At 54.4% G+C, this 24,466-nt stretch overlaps 7 protein-coding genes across 7 annotated transcripts; 3 read left to right on the forward strand and 4 right to left on the reverse strand.

Moving 5' to 3' along the window:
• Window positions 1–449: 449 nt before the first annotated feature.
• PG985_006215 (acyl-CoA ligase-like protein) lies at window positions 450–6,142 on the reverse strand (the record flags this gene model as incomplete). The annotated part of the gene is made up of 4 exons (XM_066825984.1): window positions 450–1,116; window positions 1,172–5,782; window positions 5,881–5,903; window positions 6,083–6,142. 4 exons carry the CDS (start codon window positions 6,140–6,142, stop codon window positions 450–452), a joined length of 5,361 nt encoding a protein of 1,786 aa, XP_066685591.1.
• A 1,843-nt stretch (window positions 6,143–7,985) lies between these two features.
• Window positions 7,986–10,508, forward strand: PG985_006216 (uncharacterized protein; the record flags this gene model as incomplete). Its single annotated transcript, XM_066825985.1, has 1 exon — window positions 7,986–10,508. One exon carries the CDS (start codon window positions 7,986–7,988, stop codon window positions 10,506–10,508), a length of 2,523 nt encoding a protein of 840 aa, XP_066685592.1.
• A 2,079-nt stretch (window positions 10,509–12,587) lies between these two features.
• PG985_006217 (Cyclic-AMP phosphodiesterase- class-II) lies at window positions 12,588–15,181 on the forward strand (the record flags this gene model as incomplete). Its single annotated transcript, XM_066825986.1, has 2 exons — window positions 12,588–12,632; window positions 13,691–15,181. 2 exons carry the CDS (start codon window positions 12,588–12,590, stop codon window positions 15,179–15,181), a joined length of 1,536 nt encoding a protein of 511 aa, XP_066685593.1.
• Window positions 15,182–15,646: 465 nt separating this feature from the next.
• PG985_006218 (uncharacterized protein) lies at window positions 15,647–16,543 on the reverse strand (the record flags this gene model as incomplete). Its single annotated transcript, XM_066825987.1, has 1 exon — window positions 15,647–16,543. The coding sequence occupies one exon, from the start codon at window positions 16,541–16,543 to the stop codon at window positions 15,647–15,649; it is 897 nt and encodes a 298-aa protein (XP_066685594.1).
• Window positions 16,544–17,396: 853 nt separating this feature from the next.
• PG985_006219 (uncharacterized protein) lies at window positions 17,397–19,019 on the reverse strand (the record flags this gene model as incomplete). The annotated part of the gene is made up of 1 exon (XM_066825988.1): window positions 17,397–19,019. One exon carries the CDS (start codon window positions 19,017–19,019, stop codon window positions 17,397–17,399), a length of 1,623 nt encoding a protein of 540 aa, XP_066685595.1.
• A 1,051-nt stretch (window positions 19,020–20,070) lies between these two features.
• PG985_006220 (uncharacterized protein) lies at window positions 20,071–22,860 on the forward strand (the record flags this gene model as incomplete). The annotated part of the gene is made up of 1 exon (XM_066825989.1): window positions 20,071–22,860. The coding sequence occupies one exon, from the start codon at window positions 20,071–20,073 to the stop codon at window positions 22,858–22,860; it is 2,790 nt and encodes a 929-aa protein (XP_066685596.1).
• Window positions 22,861–23,056: 196 nt separating this feature from the next.
• On the reverse strand, window positions 23,057–24,412 carry PG985_006221 (uncharacterized protein; the record flags this gene model as incomplete). Its single annotated transcript, XM_066825990.1, has 3 exons — window positions 23,057–23,410; window positions 23,520–23,982; window positions 24,042–24,412. 3 exons carry the CDS (start codon window positions 24,410–24,412, stop codon window positions 23,057–23,059), a joined length of 1,188 nt encoding a protein of 395 aa, XP_066685597.1.
• Window positions 24,413–24,466: the final 54 nt, after the last annotated feature.

Below are 24,466 nucleotides of genomic sequence, written 5' to 3' on the forward strand. Positions count from 1 at the left end.
AGCCGTCACAACTGTAGCTGCCTTGCGCGCAAGGCAGAAAGATCAATACGGGCATCGTCAACACTTCATGTTTGGGGAGACTACTGGTTCGGCCAAGGGGATGAGTGCGACCGCCCGAGAAGTTCCCTCATGTAGAGAGGAAGCTTATACAGCAAATAGCCACTTGCCTCGGTCCGCCAGTATGCATGCATGCAATCAGGGGGTTCATGCCGAAGAGTGCTAGAGTCTATTTGTTGTATACTTAAGTGCTACTCTGTTTTATTCTGTCCGATTAAGGCCAAGAATAGCGACCTTTCAAAGCCAGCTATGCCCAGATGTCCCCCCAATCCAACTCCGGTACCCGACATCCTTGACTCTTCGTCGATTTTTGAGGGCAAAAATAAGTAAGAAAGACTCAAACGCTCACTCCAAGAAAATGCCGCTTGCCTAACAGCCCTAGGACCTAGAACCTAGGACTGACCGGCCAGGTTGAAATGCATGATGGCATCCCTGGACCAATCATCGTCTTCAACCCCCTGGCCTTCGGCAGGGCCCGCCATTTCCGTTTCGCGCCCGTCTACGCTGGGCAGCCGAATCTGGGGCGTGCTTGCTGGTTGATCATAGCCTTGCCCGCCTGGCGCGGCCGCTCTCGTATCGATGGGGGGCAGGGTACTGACCGGCCTGCTGCTCTTAGCTGACATTTCCACCGGTGGCAATTCGGCCATTTTGTTGATCTGGTGGTCGAACTCTTCCTGCTCCAAAATCTGCGGAGCGTGCTCCATGTTTCTCAGTGAGCTTGCTCCAGGGATGCCGGAGCTCCTGAAGCTCCCGACACTAGCGCGATGCGCTTCGACTTGGGCGTCGTTCAACAGCCCCGATTCGTCCCCGTCTCGGATATTGAACTGCGCGACAGTCCGCATTTTGCGTGTCACCCAGCCGGCAAGAATCTTGCCGCGCTGCTTCTCCGCGAGTCGGCTGCGGGGGAAGTCACCCTTGTTCACAAAAGCGACAATGTCAACAATGATCTGGTGCTCGCCGAGGATAGCGTTGACAATGACTGGTACAATCGATGCCAGGTACGCCTTGCGGGACACTTCAACCAAAACCACCACGAGGCCACCGGCCTGGAAAACAGCGCTGTTTCAGAGTCAGTAAGCACGGTTTAGCCGGATTTTCGTACGACGTCACTTACCAGCCGCTAGGGACGATGTTGCGATGGCACCGCTCCACCGATGCCTCTATGTCCATTGGGAAATGGCTGAGGCCGTTGATCTCAAACGTTTCGCCGATGTTGCCAAGCACAAATAGCACTTGCATGTCAACCTGCGCACCGCCAGGTCCAATAGGCCGACTGACGCTATGCAGGAAGCCGAGATCACCAGTGCGTACATAACTGATGTTAGGGTCGCCGTCAATGGTACGCCCATCGAAGCGTTCAGCGTCGAATGCATCTCTAGAGCCATAAAACGACTTGACGCAAGCTTCGGAATCGACCCAAATCTCCCCATACTCGCCGTCGTGACAGAGCAGCCGACTTTCGGGGTTGACGATGGCAATCTGCGTCGACACGGGCACCATGCCGGAATCCTGAACAAGAAGTGCCTTTGGGTCACTCTCTGGATCCACAGGCATAACCAAGCCCCTCCGCAACGCTTGCTGGTCAAGCCACAGCTCGATTGGCTCGATGCACATGTAAGATCGGGAGGCGATCATGGGATTGAGCACATGCGAGTAGACGGTATTGATAGCCGTTCGATCGAGCCCGGTGGCTGCGAAATGAAGCCGCACTTTTTGGAACACGTCGACGCGTGGACGTCCATCCGCATAAATCATCATGTTCTTTAGTTCGTGCATCGTAAAGCCCTTGCCAGGCATCACATTCATGGCATGGTCCAGCATTTGGGGAGTGGCATACGTGTCCTTGATCTTATACCTGCTGAGCGTCAAGAAGAGCGAGATGGGATTCTGGGCGAATTCGACAGGGGACAGCAGATACGTCGGGGTGCCAATATAAATGCCCATGAGGCATGAATGGATGAAGCCTAAGCCAGTGGTGCTTCTGACGCATCCAAGAACCGGCCGCGAACTAGTCATCTGACACGTCTCCTTTTGGACTTTGCACATGCCTAGTATTGTGTCATGACCAAGTTGGACAGCTATTCGGCGTTGGTCAGGCGTCCAATATGTCCATATGATGGCAGGGTAGCCGTGCTGGATCCAGGCTGGGTCCATTGTGATACCAAGGTCGCGAAGGCCGTTGTTCTGTTTCGGCGGCTTCGACGTGTTGTAGACGCTCGGCACGGAGATCTTGAGAACTTGTGCAGACTGCTTGATGTGCTGCGTAATAGGTTTTGTCTTGAGTAGATGGTCGACTTCTTGATTGACCAAGACAGCTTTGACGCCATAGTCAGCAATCAAGTGCAAGAATGCTGGCACATCCTCGTTGAGGCGTCGCTCGTCCATGGGGGCAGCAGGGATGACGACTGCGCCTAGATTGAGGCACGCATGGACTGCAAATACAAAATCCTCGGAGTGGGTGTACATCAGGATGACGTGATCTCGAGAGCGAATCTTCACCTTGTTGCGAAGATACATGGCAACAGCCGCTACTCGAGTGTCAAACTTTCTCCAAGTAATCCCTTTGCCCTCTTTCCCTCGCCCGTCGATGGTGCACAATGCAAGCTCCTCAGGCTGCCTTGCTACCCGCCACTGGATAAGATCTGTAATGCACGAGAAATTGTTCAGGGGCGTTGATGTCCTGTCGTCAATAACAACTTCCCGTCTGTCGATACCAGAGTATTGCTTGTCTGCAGGGCCCAGTATGTCCTCTCTGGAATCCGAGGCAATGTGTGACCAAATTCCGCCCATGGGATCGACTCCGACAGGCAGGTTGAGCACGGCATGCTCAACGCCGAACTTGACATGGACACAGGGCAGGTTGCCAAGATCAAACTCCTTCCGGCATAGCATGTTACCGATCTCCCTACGACCGTTCTTCACCACGCGCGGAAGCGAGTTGGGCGCCGTGATCATGACGCAATACACTCTCAAGTGGTGTTCCTGCATCAAGACATCCATGCACTTCTCAGATATGGAATCCAACAATGCGGTGTCCAGCTGCCTAGGCGGGCCACCGGATGTTGTGGGGGCTGTGGATGCCGACGTCGACTCCAATACCACAATCGGCAGATGCTCGTCGTTCACATAGACGTCGAAAGCAGAGCAGTCGTAGACTTGTTTCGAGAGGTTCCGGAGGATGCTCACAACCAGATGTTGTACAAAGAAGTAGCGGTGTTCTGCGACTTCGTGACCATGTTCGACCCATTCCACCTTCTGCCTGATGCGATCCTCGTACAGGCCGAGTACAAAGATTTTACCTTCAATGACGGTTCCAAGGAGGCCGGTTCTCAGGAATTCGGGTTCTACCGGTGTCGGTGTTGGGTCGCCGGGCTCAAACTTGTACGGGCGTGCATGGAAGATCTGCTCCGTGTGCTTTGGCAAAGCCCAGAAACCACCGGAGAGGGAAGGAGAATCTACCCAAATCTCGCCGACAGAATGAGGAGAAGCCAGCAGTCCAGTCTCGGGGTCCACGACACAAAGCGTAGCATCGGGAATAGGGTATCCGAATGCGCCTACGCGCACGGTACCTGGCTCTGTCGACGCCTTTTTCCTCGCTTCATCCCCGATAGCAACGACAACCACTTCGTTTGTCTTCAGGGCTTCCCGGTCAAGGAGAGCCTCGCCAAGCTCATTCTTAGCAACCTGTTCCTTTGTTGTAGTGGTGCCCCCGCCGAGAAGACTACCAAACCCGTTTGATGGTGCAGACTTCTCTTCCTCCTTCTCCTTTTCCTCGTCTCGGTCTGTATCGCTTGCAGATTCATCGCTCAGTTCGAGCTTCAGTGGGCAGCCCATGCGTTCCTCTCCGCCGAGCCAGTCTCTTGTGCTGATGACCATGCCGCCATGCTCGGGCAGACACAGCATTGGCGCCACAACCTCTCTGGCACGAGCATTGCGCAGCGGTCGTAGCCAACGATCGGCCAATACTTCGTGGAACTCGCTGTCGACGGTAAGCGTGTCTATGAGACAGAGCTTTACCGATTGGAAATTCGGCTCCATGCCCTTCTTGAAGTTTCGTGTGGTCATCGGATCTTGCTGATAGTTGAAGGCGGCCAATCTGAGACCTGGGTAGTCTGCGACCATTAAGGTCGCTTTGTACTTGGTGATGAGATGCGCGTAGAGTCCAGGGACACTAACAGCCTTGCTTTCTAGCCACACCGTTGTATGGCCACTGTAGACATTGAGCAGAACGCCGATGATCATGCCTATACCTTGACGGGGGTCCAAGTACGACAGTAAGATCTCGCTGCTTGCACCACCACCAATAAGTCGCCCGTTTTTGTCTCGCAAAGCACGATTGAACGTATCTCCGGGTCCATTATTTGGCACAGCAGATGTTATAGCGCTCATGCATGCCATCTGGTGCATGATGGTGCGATGGCTTAGAACCACGCCCCGAAGGTCTCCGGTAGGCGCTCGAGAGAATTCGATGTACGCGAGATCAGGGACGGACAAGGGGGGGACATCGTCCTTCTTTTTAGGATGGTAGCTGCCAAACTCGTTGGTCTTCCACCATTCGACCCCCTTGGGCCAGTTAAGCTTCTGAGTGGTGATGTCCCGTTGAAAGGCTTTTAGGTTGTTGTCAGTGGTGAGCGCAAGATGCGCTTGTGTAGATGTTAATATAAGATTTAACTTTTGATAATCCTGCAAGTCGTTGATGGGCACAGCAACGACACCGGCAATGAAGCAGCCCAACAAGGCTATCGCAAAGTCGATGACTTCAGAATCACGATATATAAGCGCAACTCGGTCCCCACGATACAGCGAACTCTTATCGCGGATGACCTGAGCAACCTTCTCCGCGCGGGAGGCCAGTTTATCCCAGGTGATGGAGGCTATTTCTTTGCCTTTGGCATCTAGGACCCAGTACGCCGGTAACTTCGCGGTTGTTCTACCGCGGTGCCGCAGAACAGCGGCGATGTTGTCAAATGCAGACATGGCAGTGCCCTCGTCATGGGGATCGTGTATCGCAAAAGGCACTTCACGCGGTTCCAGAGGAAGCATGTATTGTAGCGCTTCAGGGGGCGGCAAATCGTTCGCGGTAAGCATCGGAGGGGCCATGGCAGCTGTCGGGGAAAAGGCATCGCTAGAAGAATATCTTTGCGCGCCTCCGCCATACTCAGCCCCAGGTGTCTGGTCGCTGGCCTGCTGGCCGGTAAAGTCTGAGAAGTATCCTTGGGAGTCCATCATGGTCCCGGTCCTACTATCATATTGATTGGGCGGCGGCTGCTGGCCGTAACCACCTTGGAACTCGGGTCGGAAGGCGTAGTCCCCAGATACCATAGTTCCTGAACGGGTCGGAGGATCGGAGCCCATTGTGTAGGACGGGCCAGCGTTGAGAAACAACGAATCGCGGGCCGACAGGTCGGGCCGGTGCTCTGCCAGAGGGCCGCCTGGCCTCATCAGGCCAGCGGGATGGTCGTAGCCAAAAGAGTGGCTGGAGGCAGGAGGGCCTGATGACTGCGGTCGCCAATCTGCGTTCGGGATATGACTCGGTGGCGCATAGGGAGCGGCTTGCTCGGGGGTATGGGAGCTCAGGGCAGCCAGTGCGGCACCGCGATGCCCATCGCTCGAAACATAGACATCATCGTCGGGCGAGTGTATTCTTAAGCCGCCTGTCGCTTTTGCCAGTTCTTCTCCTGGGACCATAAACTGTGAAAGGAGTTGTGTGCGACGTTTTTGGAATCTGGAGTAGTTTCGAAAAGTTAGACTGGTCAAGTGAGGCCCAGACAGCCAGCCTGCGATTTTGCGAGGTGGCGGCCTAGACCATGTCGGCGGACGTACCCTTTCTCGGTGATATCTCCCTCCTACACAATGACGGAGCATGTCAGCAACACATCACGCTTCGGTTGCATCGTGTTGCGGCTGGAGCCATTGATTTGAGGGGGATGGCATGGCGGCCTTGGACCTTACCCCGCTAAGTGCCGCGGGAAAAGCAAAGCGGCGCCGGCGAGAGACAATACAGTATAGAAAAAGAAGTGCTTACCTCGAACTCCCTCTCGAGCTCATCGAGCTTCGCCTGTAGGTTGGGATCGAATTGCGCCATGGTGTTGCGCGTGTGCGTTCCACAAGCAGCGCGCGCCGGTGTAGGTAGAGTTGATGGTGGATTTTGGTGGACCTAAGAATTCGTCCAAAGGGTTGCGGCGGCGCTGTGACGTAGTGGGTGATGGGCTCAAGTCAATTGAGGGAGAGAGCCAGTAGCAAGCAGCAGCAGCGGCGGCGGCGGCGGCGGCAGCAGCAGCGTTGGTCTCACACGACAGCGCAGCAGACGTCAGGTAGCAAAGGGTATCATAATAAGATGCAGGCAGCACTGCTGGTAGTCCTGGCCAAGAATGGATTATGGATTACTTGCTGGTAGGAAGGAATCAGGTCAATGGCGGGCCACATGGACTTATTCCCGCGCCGATCGATAGAGTAATAGCAATCAATGAATGGACCATGGACCTCGCCGAGAGAGAGAAACAGAGGGAGAAGAGAGAGGGATACGGTAGGTACAGCTAGTGCCGGCGAGTTGGGAATCAGCCTGTCAGGGGACGAAAGAGAAAGAGAGACCCAATGGATAACGTAGCCTAAGCCCGATGGGTACTATGGCTTTGGGCGGAACGGCGGCTGCAGCAATTTGATTGGGCGGTTGCATGTACGGCACCTCGTGTTCGACAGCGGAAAACCGGCTGGCTGCACCAGCAGTTCCCTACCATACCATACCATTTGATGCAATATCTCCAGATCGCAGAAGGTGAAAACGAGACATTGGGGTCGCAGTTGGGACAGGCTACATGCATGATGTACATCATAGGTAGCCCAGATTGATCAAAATACGCAGTCCTCTCTGGGGCATCAACAATCGTCCTTCTCCCTCAAAAGACACCCACGGATGGATGTTTGCTTGAATCGTACTATAAGCCACGGACGGAGCTCTACACACCTCCGCATGCATCCAGATTTTGGACCCTGTTGATAAGATTGAGGTGGGATGCTGCTCTCAGGAGTGAGTCGGAAGCTCTGGAACAAGCACAGACCCATTCCATGCATTTTTCTCTTCTTGCACTCCGCCCAGAAGCTGGATACCATTGACCAATTTGAAAGGGGCAGGCAGGGTAAGTACATGTACACATGACAAATATGGTTGCCTTCCACGATGCTCATGCTCGATTCAGAGTCATGAGGCATGGCTATAAATCCCAGATTCAAGAAGCTCAGAAAAGTTTTCCGCTTCGAATGATGAACGTAACACTCCTCACAGACTTATTGTTTCTTGGGAACTCTTGAATGAAACAAAGCATTGTGCTCCTCGACTAGTAATGGTTCCCGAAGCCTGCCTTATAACAGTCATGCAGGCTCCCTGATTTTACGTCCTCGCCCGGTTGGCTTCTATGTTTCTGGAGTACTAATCCAAACGCCAGGCCTCTGTCACATTCAAATAGTTCACAGGACTCGTCAACGTGCGTGAACAACGGCTGCCAATGCCGGAGCCCTTTCAACCCCCCTGTTCTCGGGCCGGGGTACAGGGCAATACTTGAGGACAGGACTCAGTCGAGCAAACAAAGAACCTTGGCTAGACCACTCAACGATTTTTTTGTTCTTGATCTGTCCCATTGACCTGCCCAATGAAAGCTCTTGTTTGAGAGCTGTCAGATTGTGACAGGCTCCATTGTGGTTACTGAACAATTGCCATGTAGTGTGCTTGTTACAAAGACAGTATAAGAAATGCCACTCGGCCGGTCAGATATATGGGAGGTATCGGATGACGGGTACATCAAGCCAACAAATACATTGCTTTGTCAGTCGCCGGCAAGACGAGAGATCCGATCATCACAGCGGGACTCTCTTTTCTCGTTGAAAGTGACTGATGCAGCAGCAGACTGGCGTCATTAGGGAACCACAGCGCCATGGCCGGCTATTCTGACGACTCCCTGCCCACCATGGAGGGTATCCTCGGCCAAGGTCAAGACCCTTTTGAAGGGTTGGATTTCGACAATTATCAGCCCGAGGAGCCGAACTTCGAGCCGAGCTTTGAGCCGAGCTTCGAGAGCCAACCGACTCCCGAGGTGAAGGTTAAAAGTCGAGAAGAAGACTTCTGCATCGACCATATTTCTTTTATCGATGAGCCGGAGCCGGAGTTCTCGATCGACTCCACCCCAAGTGCGTATGTTGGGCCGCAGCAGTTTGGTACCGGAGAGCCGTACCAAGATACGTCTATCTATGGAGATGGGATGGATTTTCACTTTCAGTCGCAGGAGCCTCAAGGCTACGACGAACTGGGCCCGTTCGCCGAACAAGATCTCGAGCAGATGAGCGTCGGTGACATGTTCATGGAAACCTCGGATGTCCACAACAACAACTTCAGTATAACTCACCAAAGTCAAAGTTTTCCTTTGACTGTGGACACCACGATGGCTGCTGCGTATGATGGGGACTGTCCTTACGATTCTGACGACTCGATGCCCCTCAGCGGGCAGCTTCCAACAGATAGTCCGTTGAATAGTCCGATTACCACGGTCCAGGTCAACGACGGACAGCCGCACACCATTCAACGCCGCGGCAGCACGCCGCTCATCGCCCATGGCAAAATCAAGCGTACTACGCGTCGGAACCAGGGCGAGCATACGGACCCAGAAACATTATCGGCCAACTATTACGGGAAACCACCGCCGCAAAAGCTACCGTGGGGCCCTATGCAGAAGAATGGCAAGCCGCTGTTCTCGTATAACCGGCAAGGCGAAGTTTGCAAAGGTAGGCCGCTTACCATCAAGGAGATGCGTATGTATTTGTTTGACCCTTCGGATAGCCAAGAGCAACGCGCGAACTGGGTCAACAGAATCCCCGAACCCGGCGAGCGGCGCAGGCAGAATGCAGTGCGTTCGGGCTTGACGCTGTGGATAGGGTGGACCCCGGCGCAAGTGAGCGGTCGATACCCCAGCAGCGACTCGAACAAGTGTAAGTTCCTTGACTGTGCGCTTGACAGTCGCACTATCAAAACAGGAGACCCTCGAGTCATCTTTGACGAGAGGCACAATGTCACGGGAGCAAACATCAATCCGTTCTGGAATGCCGCATATTGCCATTTGTATTGTTTTGAGAAACATTTCAACCTAGTCCAGCTTCTCTCGACGATTGATCTCCGCCTAGATGATCGGATTTTCCAAAAGGAAGAGCAAAACTTATCGGTCCTCAAGCCCGATGAATACGAGGCAGGTAGGAGATGGTTCGAGGATTGCTGGCCGGCCCATCGCGAGTGGTATATCCGTCACTATCAGCCCGCAAAGGTGATCCGCGACGAAGCGAGGAAATCGCCAGGCCGAACAGTTCCTGCTCCAGCGGTAGAGCGAGTGCGGCTCTGGGACAAGTCCCTAACGTCGAGAATAATGGAAAGATCCCTTGAACTCGAGTCTCGGGCGAAGGCCCAACAACGGAAGAAACGCCGGGAGGTCAAGAAAGACTCGTGTGATAGGGATATCCATCGCGGTGATCTCGATCTCGCCAATAAGGCCAGGCATATCGCAAACCAGGCTAGAAACCAGCGAGTCAAGTCGCATAACCAAGGCGATGATTTCCAAAAGGAACCCCCTAAGGTAGGGCAAACATGGAACGATTTTCAGCTCCAACGGAAACAAAACCAACTGCAGCAGTGGAACAAGTCCTATCCTCATAAGACCAAACCTCAGCAGCCACTGAGGTTAGTCCGCTCTCCACCCCGTCACGAATATGTATGCCTCAGCTCATCCCCGACGCTTTCAGCCAAAAGGCCGCGTCCGATTGAGTCAGGGCCTGCGCCAGGCGAGGACTCGCGTCCCATCAAACGACAGCGTCAGACACCACCACCTGACCCGCCTCGGGTTGGTCGATCTATCAATGACGTGGCCATCATCAATGAGCACCCGTTGAACCTTTGGGTATCGGAGACAGGTCCGGGTTCCAATGTGTTGAATATGGGGCACATGCAGGTAGGCAACTCCTATGTTTCACCCTACGCAGACCAACCTGCGGATGACATGCCACTATACCCGGTCCAGGGCCAATACCTGCCAGAGTTCGCTTTCCCGCCACATGATCAGCCACAGGTGACAGGAGCAAGTCCAGTGGATGCGGATTATCGGGCGAACCTCTGTCATGGGCTGCCCCCCGACGACCCTGCATCTCAAGACGAGGGCGTGCATATCAAAGGAGGGGAACCCTCACTTGATTCTATGGGTCATGTGTTCAATGCGGTATGTGCCGATGATCACACACAGGTGAAGTTGAAGGTTCAGGAAGATGTTGACATCTTCGAATTTACCAAACGTGACACTCCACCAACGTCCCCGGGAGCCCTGTCATCAACGAGCAAACGTAAACGTTGCGATGACGGCGATGAAGAAGAAAGCAATGTCCAAACTGGAATTAAGAGGCGTTGTAGTGAATCCTCGAGGTAGGTAGACATTGCGGGCATAGGAGGTAGGTGTGTTTCCTGTTTTGTTACGTAGGCATTGTTTCTCTGTTTTACAGTTTACTCGGAAAGTTGTTTGCTTATTTTTATCCTCGATACCTTGACTAGTCCAAGAAGAGAGAGTCAAAGAAGAAAAAAAGATAACACATATTATTAAAAACCTCGTAGCTGTAGCTAACGTGACAGGAGTAGTATTTAAACAAAAGGAGTCGCCAGCTACCCTGGCTGCTGGAAAATAGGTAACCTACAGCTCGCACCTACCGTGCTAAATGAATGTCGACAGTGCTAAGCCTTAAGGGATCTACCCGCCACTAGGTAAAAATAAAGCGCTCACCCCACCGAGCCACAAAAGCTGTCAGGTACGAGATAGAGACAAAAATAAGGTTTTCCCCCACTAACGGTCGATCAATTAATTATTATTGATTTGAAGTTGTCTACATCCCAAGTAAACACTAGGCAACTCCATACACGTAAAGAAATGCCAGAGGCGTGCAAGTCGTCCCCTGTAATTCTTTTGCAGTAGATGAGCTACTGGTTCGTAGTAGTTTACGCCGAGAAGACATAAGAGCAAAGTTTACCTATATGTAAATATATGTAGTTAATATATTGAGTAACTACATGTATGTAAGAAAGCGCCAACCTCTTGCTCAAACCCAACCCTGTGTCTAGGATACAGTCCGTATCAACATAACGGCGAAACTGTACACATACTTACACTCATGGCTATGTAGGCAAATCGCTACCTGTACTGCCAATAGAAATGGCATGGAGGCCATGCCTTGACATATCATCCTCACTAACATCAGACCCAAGATAGGCGTGGCTGACACGGACATGAAAAGGAAAGAAGCACACATTTACGACTACATTCTTTCAAAGCATACCCACTACCGCCAGCTTTTGGTTAACTACATACATAATGCATACGCCATGCCATTTGTCTATTCCCGGCTTCCAGTGGGCTCGACTTGATTTGCACTGGCAAGATGGGCAAGCACGTTCAAACTCAGGTAAGCAGACTTGTTGGTGTTGTCGACGGCTAGCAGGAGTGCCTAGTGCCTCTAACCCGGCGACGCTCTGCTGGAGGCAGCGTCTGGACTCTGGACAACGGAAACCAAGATAGAGATGGCGGTGGTAGATTCAAAAAAATATGGTTTAGACACGAAGGCAAGATCTTCGGACAAAGACAGAACAGCATCGAGTGAGGGAAGTCGATATGCAGCTCAACACGGAAAGAATCCGATAGGGCAGTCCACTGTAGCATTGTACGGTAGCATTTCAGCACTGCACAGAATGTGTGCCTGCATGGCCCTGCTACGTCGTACAGCGGGATCTTGTACCGTATCTGTGCTATCTGTATGTACTCCACAGCAGCCGCAGGCCTAGACGTGGGGCGCATTCCTAAGCTCAGTCCCAAAAGGCCCAAGAATGCAGCGGCAAGCCCGAGAAGCCTCAGCTACACAAAGAAAACGAACTCGACAGCACAAGCTGACGGCAGACTCCTTGCAGAGCTGAGTGGCCAATCCAGCCAGCCAGCCATCGATGATGTCGTAATGCACCAACTTGATGGACATGTATATGAGTATGTACATGCATACCTCCAGTCTCTCTAACTTACCTACTGAGCACAATCGGGGGATACCACCTGCCCTGGTAGCCCTGCCTGCATTGGCTTTTCCGTCTAGTAAGAGTTCGCTTGGAGGGGCGCGCAACACCCTTTTGTGTGCTTCAAATGCCACGTCCCAATTCTTTAAACAAACATACCTGATGACAAGAACTTTACAGCATCCCGTGCAGCAAAGGGAGAAAGGGACCCAATTCCCAAGGGAACCTTGGAAAAGAGGAAGATCACGTGTAAGCAACTCCGCCTGGCTTGAACCTCCGACCAGCCCAAGACGGACGGACCTAAAGCGAAAGCGGGCTGGGCTCAGTTTGCTTGCACCAACGCGTGCGTAAGACCAGCTGCTCATTAGTACATTAGTAGAGCTTGACACACACTCCCCCCAAAACCCACCCCCAGCCGGGCCCGAAGTTCTTTGAGAAAGCTTGCGCGAACCTCATCAAGATGGATGAGGAGGAAAAGGGCTCGGCCCTGCAAGTTGTCATACTGGTAAGCGACTTTTTCCCTCTTTCATCCCATTCCATTCCATTCCCCTCCGTTTGCTCCCCCGTTTCCGCCCTCGTGTTTGTTTCATTGCGCAGCGCGCGCCCGTCGTCGACCCGGCGCCGTCAATGCAGTCGCAAGTCTCGCCCAAGGCCCTTACCGAACGGACGTCATGGCCCAGTCAGTCAGTCAGTCAGCCAGCCAGTCCACCATTGAGGGCAATACACGCGTACGCGCCGTCAGCTTTTGCTCGCGTCGAACTTCCGACAAGAGAACAGTCAACCGTCTAGAAAATGCTTCTATATGATAAAGCCGCATGGACCAGTTGTTGTTTGGGTACGGGTACGGGTGCATTGCAATTGCATGCATCCATCGTATTCATCAGATCAGAGGAGGTCTTGTCAAAGCATGCTCCCGCCCGGCCACACAAGAAGCTTGTTGCGCAATGGCGCATACATGACTTGTACATCCGTGGCGCCACTTGGTGGTGTGGGGGACCCTCGATGGAGTCGCCCTCAGATCGGGCCGGCCGAGCCAGATGCGCAAAGGCCTGCATTCCTGTTACTTGTTGGCGAAAAAGAAATAAAGGGGGAAAGAAAAAAGATGCTGGTCTGGCGAGACGAAGGCCATTGTTGGGGGGCCGGCTTTAAGATCTCGAGGGGATGGGACGTGTGTGGTAACGAGTGGAATGATAGTCGAGTAACCGTGCCACAGGGGGCGGGCCACCCAAACAAGCGAGCCAGGTCTTTGGGACGTGTCACGTGCACGCCCCTGTGATGGCCTCATCCCCTTGTCTTTCCATCAGCAAAGGCGGCAAAGGCGGCAAAGGCTGCTCGGGCTTATATATGGCGGGAAGGGCCTGGTGACGTCACAGGCCATGGCTGCGGCCTCTGGTCAGCAAGTGTCGCCTCCCGAGGCCCAATTATCCTTTGCATATGCGCTGTGTTGCTGGCGCTGTTCCATTGGCCCCCCGGGGCTATTCCCGAGACAGCCCAACTCTACTACAACACTGTACGGCTTACTATACGAGACATGTTTACTGACAACCATCTTCCTGTCTCTAGGGCTCCGGCGGCGGTCCGCAAGAGAACAACGTCACTGCTCTCCTGGTACGATCAACCCATGCTGGATGGGCCAGAGGGTCGGTAGTAGCGCTTGATGCTGGTGTCCACCTATCGGCTATAACCCGCATACTCGAAGACACGCAGCCGGAAGGCCTGGGAACACGCATCGAGCTGCCGCATAAACTCCAGGCTGGACCCTTTGCCGGATTGGAGGTGAAATCGAAATCTCCTTCGGCAAACGCCGCCCACATTACAAGGCAGCTCATCGATACCTACCTCCTCACGCACCCCCATCTGGACCACATATGCGGCTTTGTCATCAACACGGCTGGCCTCCCCGGTTCACGCCCCAAACGGGTAGCCGGTCTCCCTTCGACAATATCCGCCCTGAAGACACATATTTTCAATAATGTAATCTGGCCCAACCTCTCGGATGAGAACAACGGTGCGGGGCTTATCACCTACATGCGGCTCGTCGAGGGAGGCAGCCCGGCGCTCGGGGAAGGTGAAGGCAAAGGCTACCTCGAGATCTCAGATGGACTGGCCGTCAAGGTATTCGGCGTTAGCCACGGCCATTGCATCGAGCGACACAGCCACCGTGGTTCAGCATCGTCATCCCGACTTAACAGCACCGATGTGAGCATGATGTCTCCACGGGGCGTCCCCGGCAGTAACGCGGCTTCGGGTCCCTCTGCGCTCTTCCGCTCGACCAGCATGACTAGGATGTCCGGCAGTCAAGAACGGGAATCAATGTGTGTATACGACTCGAGCGCTTACTTCATCCGCGACGAACACACGGGGCGTCAGGTCTTGATCTTCGGCGACGTGGAACCAGACAGTATATCCCTGTCCCCTCGGAATTCCGTGATCTGGCAGGAGGCGGCGCCCAAGATCGTCAATGGGCAGCTAGCGGCCATTTTCATCGAATGCAGCTATGATGACAGCCAGACGAACGACCGGCTTTTCGGCCACCTGTGCCCCCGCTTCATCATCGAGGAGCTGCGGGCCTTAGTCAGCGAGGTCGAGCATGCACGCCAAGTCTCCTCCCGACTTGAGACGAATAAGAAACGCAAAAGGGACCTGGAGGAAGCACTGGGGCGTTCACCAAAGGTGGTGGCCCGCTCGACTGGCGACGACCAACCAGTCTCGCCCAAGTCGACGAGACCCTCTCCCAATGGTGCACCAATGGTACCAGGCCCTGGCTCTTTCCCAGACGAACATCCGCAGGTGGACTCTCCGCACATTGCCACACCAACCGCGGAGTTGAGCCTCAAAGATCTCGACCCGGTCATGAAGGCTGCGACGCCGCACGTTCCTAGCTCGCATCCGTTGAAGGGACTGAAGATCGTCATCATTCATGTCAAGGACAACTTTAGTGACGGAGAGTCGACCGGAGAGATCATCTTGAGCGAGCTTCTGGAGTACGAGAGGGAGGTTCAACTCGGCTGCGAGTTTGTCATTTCCAAATCAGGACAGAGTTTCAAATTTTGAAGACTTGTTGCTGGCGTGTTCGGGGGGCTTTTTCTTTTCATTTCAGGATGGGCCAATCTAATAGGCATCCTTCCGCCCTGTACGACTGGATGATATGGATCAAGGGGAGTTGTCGTTCTCGTGTCTTGCGCTATATGCACGCCCTGGTACTACTATACCTGGCCTGGGCCATGGAGTTCTGGCTGTTGTGGAATAATCGAGTCGGTTTGTTTGGTCTCGTCGGTGGCGTTAAGATGTGCATGAATGGTTCAGGTAGATAGCACGGTACACTGGCTCAAAGCCTTGTTTGTCAATTTCAGGAGAACGCTTGAGAGGAACAGACTCTATATTTGTGTTTGTCGTCTGAACAAAACCCACGCTCATATATGCCTTCCCTCTCCAGTTCGCATGCCATGAAGTCTAGTAGTAGTAGTCTACTTAGCCCGCGAAGTACCCAGTCTAAAGAGGTCTTTTCATGATGTCTCTCTACGCAGAGTTGTTGCTGTTGCCCTTCAACTTCTCATAACCCTCGAGCCCTCCAAGGTCCTTCTCGAAGATGGGCCGCGGTATCTCGAGCCCTTCGGTCAAGCGACCGTAGGTGATGCCGCCCAGCCTGCTCATGGGGCGCAGGACCTCGGGCGCCACGAGGTTGCGCTCCTCGTTGATGGCGTCCTCGCGGGCCCAGAAGCGGACGCCCTCGAGGACGACGAGGACGCCCGTCTTCTTGCCGGGGGTGGCGCGGCTCTCGAACTCGCGGGCGCTCTCGAGCTTGCACTCGACGCTGAAGACGGCCTCGCCGACGCGGGCGGCCTTGACCTCGTGGCAGTCGGCGACGGGGGTGAGGCCGCTGACGTCCCACTCGCTGGCGCCGTAGGGGGCGTCGACGCTGGCGGCGTTGGCGGCCTCGACAAAGTGCTCCGAGATGATGTTGATGACGCACTCCTTGCTCTCGACCAGGTTCTTGAGCGTGTCCTTGGGCCGCTCCAGGTTGCCCGCGAAGCCCAGCACGAACAGCGGCGGGTCGTGGTTCACCATGTTGAAGTAGCTAAAGGGCGCCAGGTTGGTGGCCGACCCGTCCGGCGACCGCGTCGACACGAAGCCGATGGGCCGCGGCACGATGCTGCTGATCAGCAGCTTGTAGTTGAAGGGCGCCGGCCGCCCGGGCTCGTACGGGTCGATGGCCACATGCTTCTTGGCGGCGGCCTCGCCGGCGTGCAGCTTGTTGGCGCCGCCGCCGAACTGCCAAGACGGGTCGGCCGTCTTGGTGTAGCGGAAGGCGGCCGACGTGTCCCAGTCCGGCCGCGAATCCTCTACCTTCTTGAAGTCCGGGTGAGGGTTCCGCTTGATCAGCTTCTCCGACTCGGTGGAGATGGAGCCCGACATATTTCTTCTGGCGAGGATGAATTGAGGGGGGAGGATGTGCTGAACGATGGAGGAAGGCGGGTAGAGGGAGTTTGGTAATGGGAGTAGAAACAGTCTCGATGTTGTTTAAAGTCACTCGAGTAAACACGCCAGGTCTTAACAAAGGCATCCCACGAGACGGAATGGATACAACAGTGCGGAGTGAGTGGCAGAAGCTGAGTCAGCTTTTATTCATGAGCACACTGCTGGCATGGAAGTTATGGAGGTTCGTTACAAATTCCCGCTGTAAGTGGTTCCGCACTGGACGCCGTCATCGTCCAGACCCCGCCATCGGTTTCCGCTCGGCAATGGCTGGGCCTAGGTAATTGGCCGCAATTCCGTCCATATATTGGCGGTTATAACCGGGGACGGGCGATCTTGGGGACGAGCAAGAAGAACATGCTTGGTTTCGACCAAGTGTCCAGGGATGAGATCTTTCTCTCGGTCTTATCCCGCCATACGACCTGTTCTCATTTCTCAATTCCCTGGTTCGGTTTCGCAGGGTTTTCTGCTTTGCTGGTGTAATTCGCTATCTCTGCCTATTATCTATTATTGGGTGTGCTTCAGCAGCCAATGGGATAAGCCGTCGGATCCTAATCCGTCCGGCCACAATTGACGTCAATGTGTGCATGTAGGTAGATACATTGCGTCTGCTATGAGCATTTCAATTGCGTCAACTCTGCACAATTGTCGTTCGGCCGCAGTAATTTCTATCTATCTAAGTGTTGTACCAACACACACATACACACACTGCTAAGTATACAAATGGCGGAGGCTCAATGCTGGCTGTCTTGATATGTCTACCGGGCCAGGCGGGTCCTCGATATCTCCAACTTTATAGGCGAGATTTCAATACTGCAGGCTCCCCATTCAGAAGTTGCCAGATATGGAGTCCCTCCTCCCACCGATTATCGGTCCACACGTCTGTTCTTCCGTCGTTTCTCAGCCGTCTTGCCTCCTTGACTCCCTCCGTGCCCCATTCTACGTCATCCCCACGGACGAATGCTGCGAGAGCCTCGTTCCACGGCTTCAAGATTCGCTTGTCCTCCTTCGTCAAGCCAGGGTACCAGAACCAGATTGCCATATCGGTCGCATGCGTCACGCCCCATTCCGGGGGGTAGCCGCAGCAATCAGCTCGCCACTCGATCCGGTATCGTAAAAGGTCTTTTCCGGGCTGCAGACCGTGGTCTACCAAGGCTCTATGGAATCCGCGTTCCAAGCAGTGGACCTGTAGGTTGGCATAGGCATGCCCGAAAAAGTCTTGCCAGTCCTTCATACCTGAAGGCAGCGTCCTGGACGGTCCGCAGTAGTCCTCCAGCAGCTTCGAAACTGCGACTTCGGGGTAATCTGCACAGAGGCGGGCGTGCACACCCTCGAATGAGTTATGTGCTGTCCTCCATTGACGATAGAGGTTGTGCTCGTCCCGACATTCGCCATTCATCAGCTTCATTCCTCGTTTCTTCATGCGGCGGACGAAATCGCCCGAGTTGATATGGGCTATCGTTTTTCGAGAGATGAAGGAGTCGTCTGTGGTTGCGCGGAACTCAGTAATGCTCATGTCCTTCTGGGCATCAATGAGCACCTTGGCGGGTGTCTCGCGCAGGCGCTTCAGCTTCTCCTCGCCCGTTAGACTCAAAGGGACGCCGAGGACAGCAAGCAGTTCATCAAATTGCTTTTGCTGCTCAACGATGCCTTTTGCTTGAACTCCTGGCCCATTGCTCCACATAATGACGCGCTTGATGACAGCTTTGTCGTCAGGCACGAAGTAGAGCTCATGCGCAAGTTGCTGGAAGGTGCTGTGGGAGCCGGCTGAGTAGCCACCGACAGTAATATTACTGGGATCGCCACCAAATGCCCGAATGCTAGAGTGTGTCCATTCCAGGGCTAAGCGTTGGTCCCAGAAGCCCATGTTACCGGCCGCATGACCATCGCGAGCAGCTTCATTGTGTAGATCGGCGCTGGCAATGAAGCCGAAAACGTTGAGACGATATGCCGGTTGCACAATGATACATCGCAAGGCGGAATCATCTAATAAATGCGCGATGGACTCGGGTGACATGTTGGGGTTTCCCCATTGCAAAAAGCCTCCATGAATATAGAAAAAGACAGGCCATCCATTCTTGGGGGCCGTGCCTGCTGGGATGTAGATGTTGAGATGCAGGCAGTCCTCGTTCCAATTCTCTTCATTGCGCGAGTTACCCCAGGCCGGCTGTGGACAAACAGCACAGCCGCCTGTGAAATTTCCTGGATTGGCTTTCGTTCCATATTTGTAATGGAGTGGAAGAGGTCTAGGACGTCTGAACCTGAAAGAGCCAAGAGGCGGTAAGGCGTACGGGATGCCGCCAAAGTACTGACCAACGGGCTTTGACTTTTTAGATAGAACAAGACCGGTGACAGAGCCCAGCTGCTGGGTATTAAGTGTGAAAGGAGCAGTGGTATATTTCGTTTTGGAGTCCATGTTGCCGTGAAACCCGTGATCTGTACGGAACAGGTATTGGTCGGTCGAACTAAGAAGAGCAAGATTGAGAAAGAGAAGGAGAGAGGGAGAGAGAGATAAAGATAGGAGTGTCTTAATAAAGCACTTGCTTGACACTGCAACCCCGCCGAGCCGCTGCCGGCAGATAAAAACGGCCGACCGTCTCAAACCCCATGGCATGGCCCGTAAAAGAACCCATGTCTAGTAGTAGGGCCATAGCGTGCGATGGCGGTGTTGATAACATGAGCGAAACTTTGAGTATTTCTGAGATTTGTCCGTTCTCCTTTCCTCCCACAGTTATCTACATGATCACTCCAAAGAGAATTGGCTGGCAGAAGCCGGTGCCAAGAGTAGAGTGTACAGCTGATATGTGATTAGGGGCCCCGTACGACATCCTTTCTCATGTATAATGTGTAGTAAATGGACTTGTGGCATCACCTTGTTCAATCCGACGTGGTTCTATTAGTCTTGTATACCAAGCTGGGAGCTGTCGGGTTGCCTACCGAGGTTCAACTTGGCCTCCCTTGCATGAAAGCTTCAGCTGTGAGTATCACTCAATGTAAGTAAGTACGTGCTTACGGAGTACCTACATGTAGGTGGCATGTCTTGAAACGGGCGGGCTGGGGTGTCCCCCACGTTACAAGCATCTAGCGCAGCTTCAGATGGAGCTAGCCACTAGCGGGGCAGGGCCGTTGATAAGATAAGAGATTATAGATTTTAGTGCTGATACTGGTTCGCCGATAGAGTCATCTCATGCAGCATCTCGAAGAAGCTTGATCCGTGGGGCTGCAGCTTTGCGAGCCTACTCTTACTTGGGTTGGTCATTAGTTGCTTCTGTTTCTCACTGCCTTGGAAGAATGCGCAACGAGCCTTCATGAAGATTTCTCCCACGATCGAAAAGGCGCTGAAGAGGACTCCAGCGCTACACCCGCGTGTCAAAGGCAAGCCCTTATTTCCCAACCCATCCACCCTCCAGAAAACCCGACGGGCGCCTTCCCAGCCACGGAAACGGCATCGTGAAACCGGCGGCCCCATGTCCGCCCAGAGGCCCTTTCTTCCACCCAGGCATCGCTTCCAATCCAATCAGAAGTCAACTTTCGAGGGTACTCAAATCCCCGACGGTCTCTTGGAAGCGAAGAAGGGAACGACTCTCAAGATCCTCCCAGTCCCTCCAGCTTCGCGCATTGGGAAGAGGCAACCGTTTTTCTATCTCTTGAACGTCCCCGAAAGAGACCTCGAGGCCGAGAAGAAAGACGAGGCCGAGAAGCGAGCACGAGCATTCGGAACCAAGATGTTGAACTGGATTCAGATCATTACCACTCCTACTGCAGATACACCCGGCACATGCCTGGTTCTTCACTTCGACGACCGGCGCTATGTATTCGGCAACATCTCGGAGGGCACACAACGTGCCATGGTGCAGCGCAAGATCGCCTTGAACAAGACAGAAGATGTCTTCCTTACCGGACCTGTGGATTGGCACGGTGCTGGCGGCTTGCTGGGCATGGTCCTCACACTCGCCGATGTTATTGCCAGCTCGAGAGAGCACCTGGGCGCGCAAAACGCCGAGCGACAGCGCAAGGGCAAAGCTGCCGCCACCGACAAGCTTTTGTCGAGGTTGAACATACACGGAGGACGAAACCTTTCCCAGTTCTTGGCTACTGCGCGGCGGTTCATTTTCCGGAAAGGCTTGCCGCTCAACCCACACGAGGTTCGCAATGACCCGCGCACATCCAGCCAGGGCTCCAACGAACCCGACTGGGAAGACACAAATATCAAGGTCTGGTATGTGCCATTAGAGCTCACGGACAAGGCTCCCGTTGATGCGACTCGGAAGCGCAGCGCCGAGGGCACGCCAACATCGGACACTGTGGACGGTAGCAGCACCGAAGAAGAAGACTTCCAGGCCACTCAAAGCGTCGTAACTCAGATGTTCAACTCTGAGTGGCGAATGGACGCTCTGGTCGAGACCACTTTGCACGAGGCTAAGCTCCCGGCAAAGCTATTTGTGCGCGACGGGAATGGCCACATTCAGGTCTACGAAGGACCCTTGCCCGGCAGGGACGGAGACGTTCCGAATATCCCAGTTTTGGTCCGTCAACCATGGCCAGCCGCAATGGTACCGGCTCTCCCCCACACCCAACCAGCGCGCCAATCAATATGCTACATTGTTAAAAACCATGACCGCCGGGGCAAATTCGATCCCAAGAAGGCTGCACAGTTTGACATACAGAAGAAAGACTACAGCAGTCTGACCAGGGGTGAAAGTGTCACCGCCAAGGACGGTAGTGTGGTCACCCCGGAAATGGTCTTGGGAGACACTGTTCTCGGAAAGGGCTTCGCCGTCGTGGACATACCCGACGTTTCCTACATCGAACCCCTGGTCAACCGGCCAGAATGGTCGAATGCAGAAATCATGGACAATGTCTGTGTGATGTTCTGGTTGCTTGGACCTGACGTTGCTACCGACTCCCGCCTGCAAAGCTTCATGAAAGATCATCCCAAGATCCGCCATACTGTCTGCTCAGGGGACACTGCACCAAACATGCTTGCCTTGGAGTCTGTGGCGACACAGGCGTATAAACTGCATAGCATCGATCCGGAAAGGTTTCCCTTGCCATATCACAGCAACGTACAGACGCTTCACGGCCATCCGGTCAACGATTCACCTGATGGGTATGAGGCTGGCCGAACTGGCAAAATGATACAATTTTCGCCCCAGTTCCTGCACCAGGACGACAAAATCGTGGGATTCCCGGACCTTCAAAAACTGGCGGGGAGCGAGCCTCAGTTTCCCGAGGTCGCTGCTTTAGCCAACAAAGCAAGAGAGCGATTACAGGATACCGATTTTCTAGCGAAGATCGAGAAGGTGGAATCCGACATACCAAATCGCGATGCTGAGGTCATCACTCTCGGGACAGGATCTGCGTTGCCTTCGAAGTATCGCAACGTGTCTGCAACCCTTGTAAAGGTACCTGGGTACGGCAACTACTTGTTCGATGCCGGTGAGAACACGATGGGCCAACTCCGGCGAGTGTTCGGAAAGGAGCTGCCTACGGTGCTACGGGACCTCAAGGCGGTGTGGATTAGCCACCTGCATGCCGACCACCACCTGGGAACCGCCGGTGTGATCGGGGCGTGGAACAAGGAGACGAGCAAATCTAACCCCTCGGCCACGTTGCATGTGGCATCGCATATGCACATGCTGGACTGGCTCCGCGAATATGCTCAAGTGGAAGATTTCGGCTACAATCGCCTGACCTTCACCGAGTTCAGGAACTACGATGCGGTCACTCGAATCTCCAACCCTCGCATCTTCAGTGCTGAAGAAACTCGAAGCCATGGCATTGAGCGCATTGATGCCTGCTTTGTTGACCATTGCCAAGGGGCTTTGGCGACAGTGTTTACTTGGCCTTCGGGTTTGAAGATTGCCTACTCGGGTGATTGTCGGCCCAGCGACAGTTTCGTCAAGATTGGCCAAGGCGTTACCTTGTTGATTCACGAGAGCACGTTCGACGACGAGCTTCAAGGCGACGCCGTCGCCAAGAAACACTCCACCATGTCGGAAGCCATCGATGTGGGCCGCAGGATGGGTGCGAGACGTATCCTTCTCACCCACTTCTCCCAGCGGTACCAGAAGGTGCCGATAATTGAGGAGAACCTGGAGGTCAAGCCCGACGCAGATGGCCCAGAGAAGGTCAAGCGTGACGAAATCATCCTGGTGGCCTTCGACTACATGCGTGTCAAGCTCGGAGAGTTCAGGAAAGCGCAGGCCTTCCTTCCAGCTATACAGAAACTGTTCGATGATGTGACAGAGCAATAGACATACATGGGTATATATCACCCAACCCTGTGAATAAAGATTCCCCAACTCTTGTTATATTGGCAGACAGACCTGTTCGTGAAATGTGATGGTCTTTTGGAGTTTGTCTATGGAGAGTTGTAGGCATCTAAGGGGCAATTCTGGCTATATATGGTAAGAGCAGTATATTTTCCTCATCCCCCAACCTTCCCCCTTTCTACTCGTCGAACAAGGCGTAGTTGGGACCGTTGCCCTCGCCCTCGCCCACCGTGGCCCAGCCGACGACGCCGACCAGCTCGCCGGAGCCGACGTCGCGCTCGAAGACGACGACGCGGTTGTCGTCCTGTAGCGCCGAGGCGACGAGGGTGCCGGCCTTGTTGATGTTGAAGCCGCGCGGGTTGCGGCCACCGGCGGCCGCCGTCTGCACGTGCGCCAGCGCCCCCGTCGACCGGTCGATCTTGAAGGTGATGAGCGGGTCCGAGGGGACGGCGGTGCTGTTGCGCGGGTCGAGGTTGGGCATCATCAGCGAGTTCTCGCCCCGCGACGAGGCGATGACGAAGCGCTGGTCGGGCTGTTTGGTCGCAGGTGTGGTCAGTACGCGTGAGCGACACGATGTATATGTATAAACGAAAGAGAAACTAGCGCTTGATAGGCGAAGTGAAATAACAATGTGCACTTACAGAAATCTTCAGCTCCGCGGCCTTGGTGCCGGCCGGGACGCTGCCGCCGGGGCCGTGGCTGCTGAAGTCGAAGAGGCGGGTCATCTTGAGCGCGCCCGGGGCATAGGTGACCTTGTAGCCGCTGATGGTGTTGCTGAGCTCGTTGAGGACGTAGAAGAAGGTGTTGGGGCCGGCGGTGGCGAAGACGCCGTGGCGCGGGCCCGAGCCCGGGAGCGCCACGACAGGGTCGATCTCGGTCCACGCGATGGAGCCCTTCTGGAGCGCGTAGACGCGGAGCAGGTCGGCGCCCAGGTCCGGGACCACCATGAACCGCTTAGTAGGGTCGATGATGGTGTGGTGCAGGTGCGGCACGTCCTGGCGGTCCGGGACGGGGCCGGGGCCGGCCATGGTGTACGTCTCGTTCTGGGACAAGGCCAGGTTCGACGTATCCTTGACGTCGAAGGAGCTGAAGGTCGAGGTGTCGCTAGCAAGAGGAGACGCCTCGTTAGTAGATGCGTATGGCCGCCAAAAGGGAAAACTTACTAATGAGCGATGGCCAAGCCATTGTTGTTCGGTCCGTACAGCGTGGCGCTGACGGGGCTCTTGAGAATGGGCAAGACGTCAAGAGCCTTGAGCGTCGAGTCCTCGTTGACTTTGTACGAGGTCAACGAGCCTTGGCCACCCCAACCCTCGTTCAGGCAGTAGAGGGTCGACTTCCCCTTGTCCAGCGTCATCCATGTCGGCTCGGATCCGCAGTCGAGCGACTTGGAGGTAACGGTCAGCCCCTGGTGCGCGAGATCCAGAGTGTAGAGCGCGTGGTCGTTGTACGAGGTGGCCCAGAGCTTGACACCTGCGGCGGGGGCTGCCACCAGCAGCAGGGACAGAAGCCCTTTGGGAGTGACGTCTGTCAACATAATGGCCACGAAGAAGCGAATCTACTCTACACGGGCTTGCTTTGCTACTGAAGA

This window comes from Apiospora marii, assembly GCF_038362585.1.
Source record: "Apiospora marii strain CBS 49790 chromosome Unknown utg000004l_segment0_segment0, whole genome shotgun sequence".
Lineage (NCBI taxonomy): Eukaryota > Fungi > Ascomycota > Sordariomycetes > Amphisphaeriales > Apiosporaceae > Apiospora > Apiospora marii.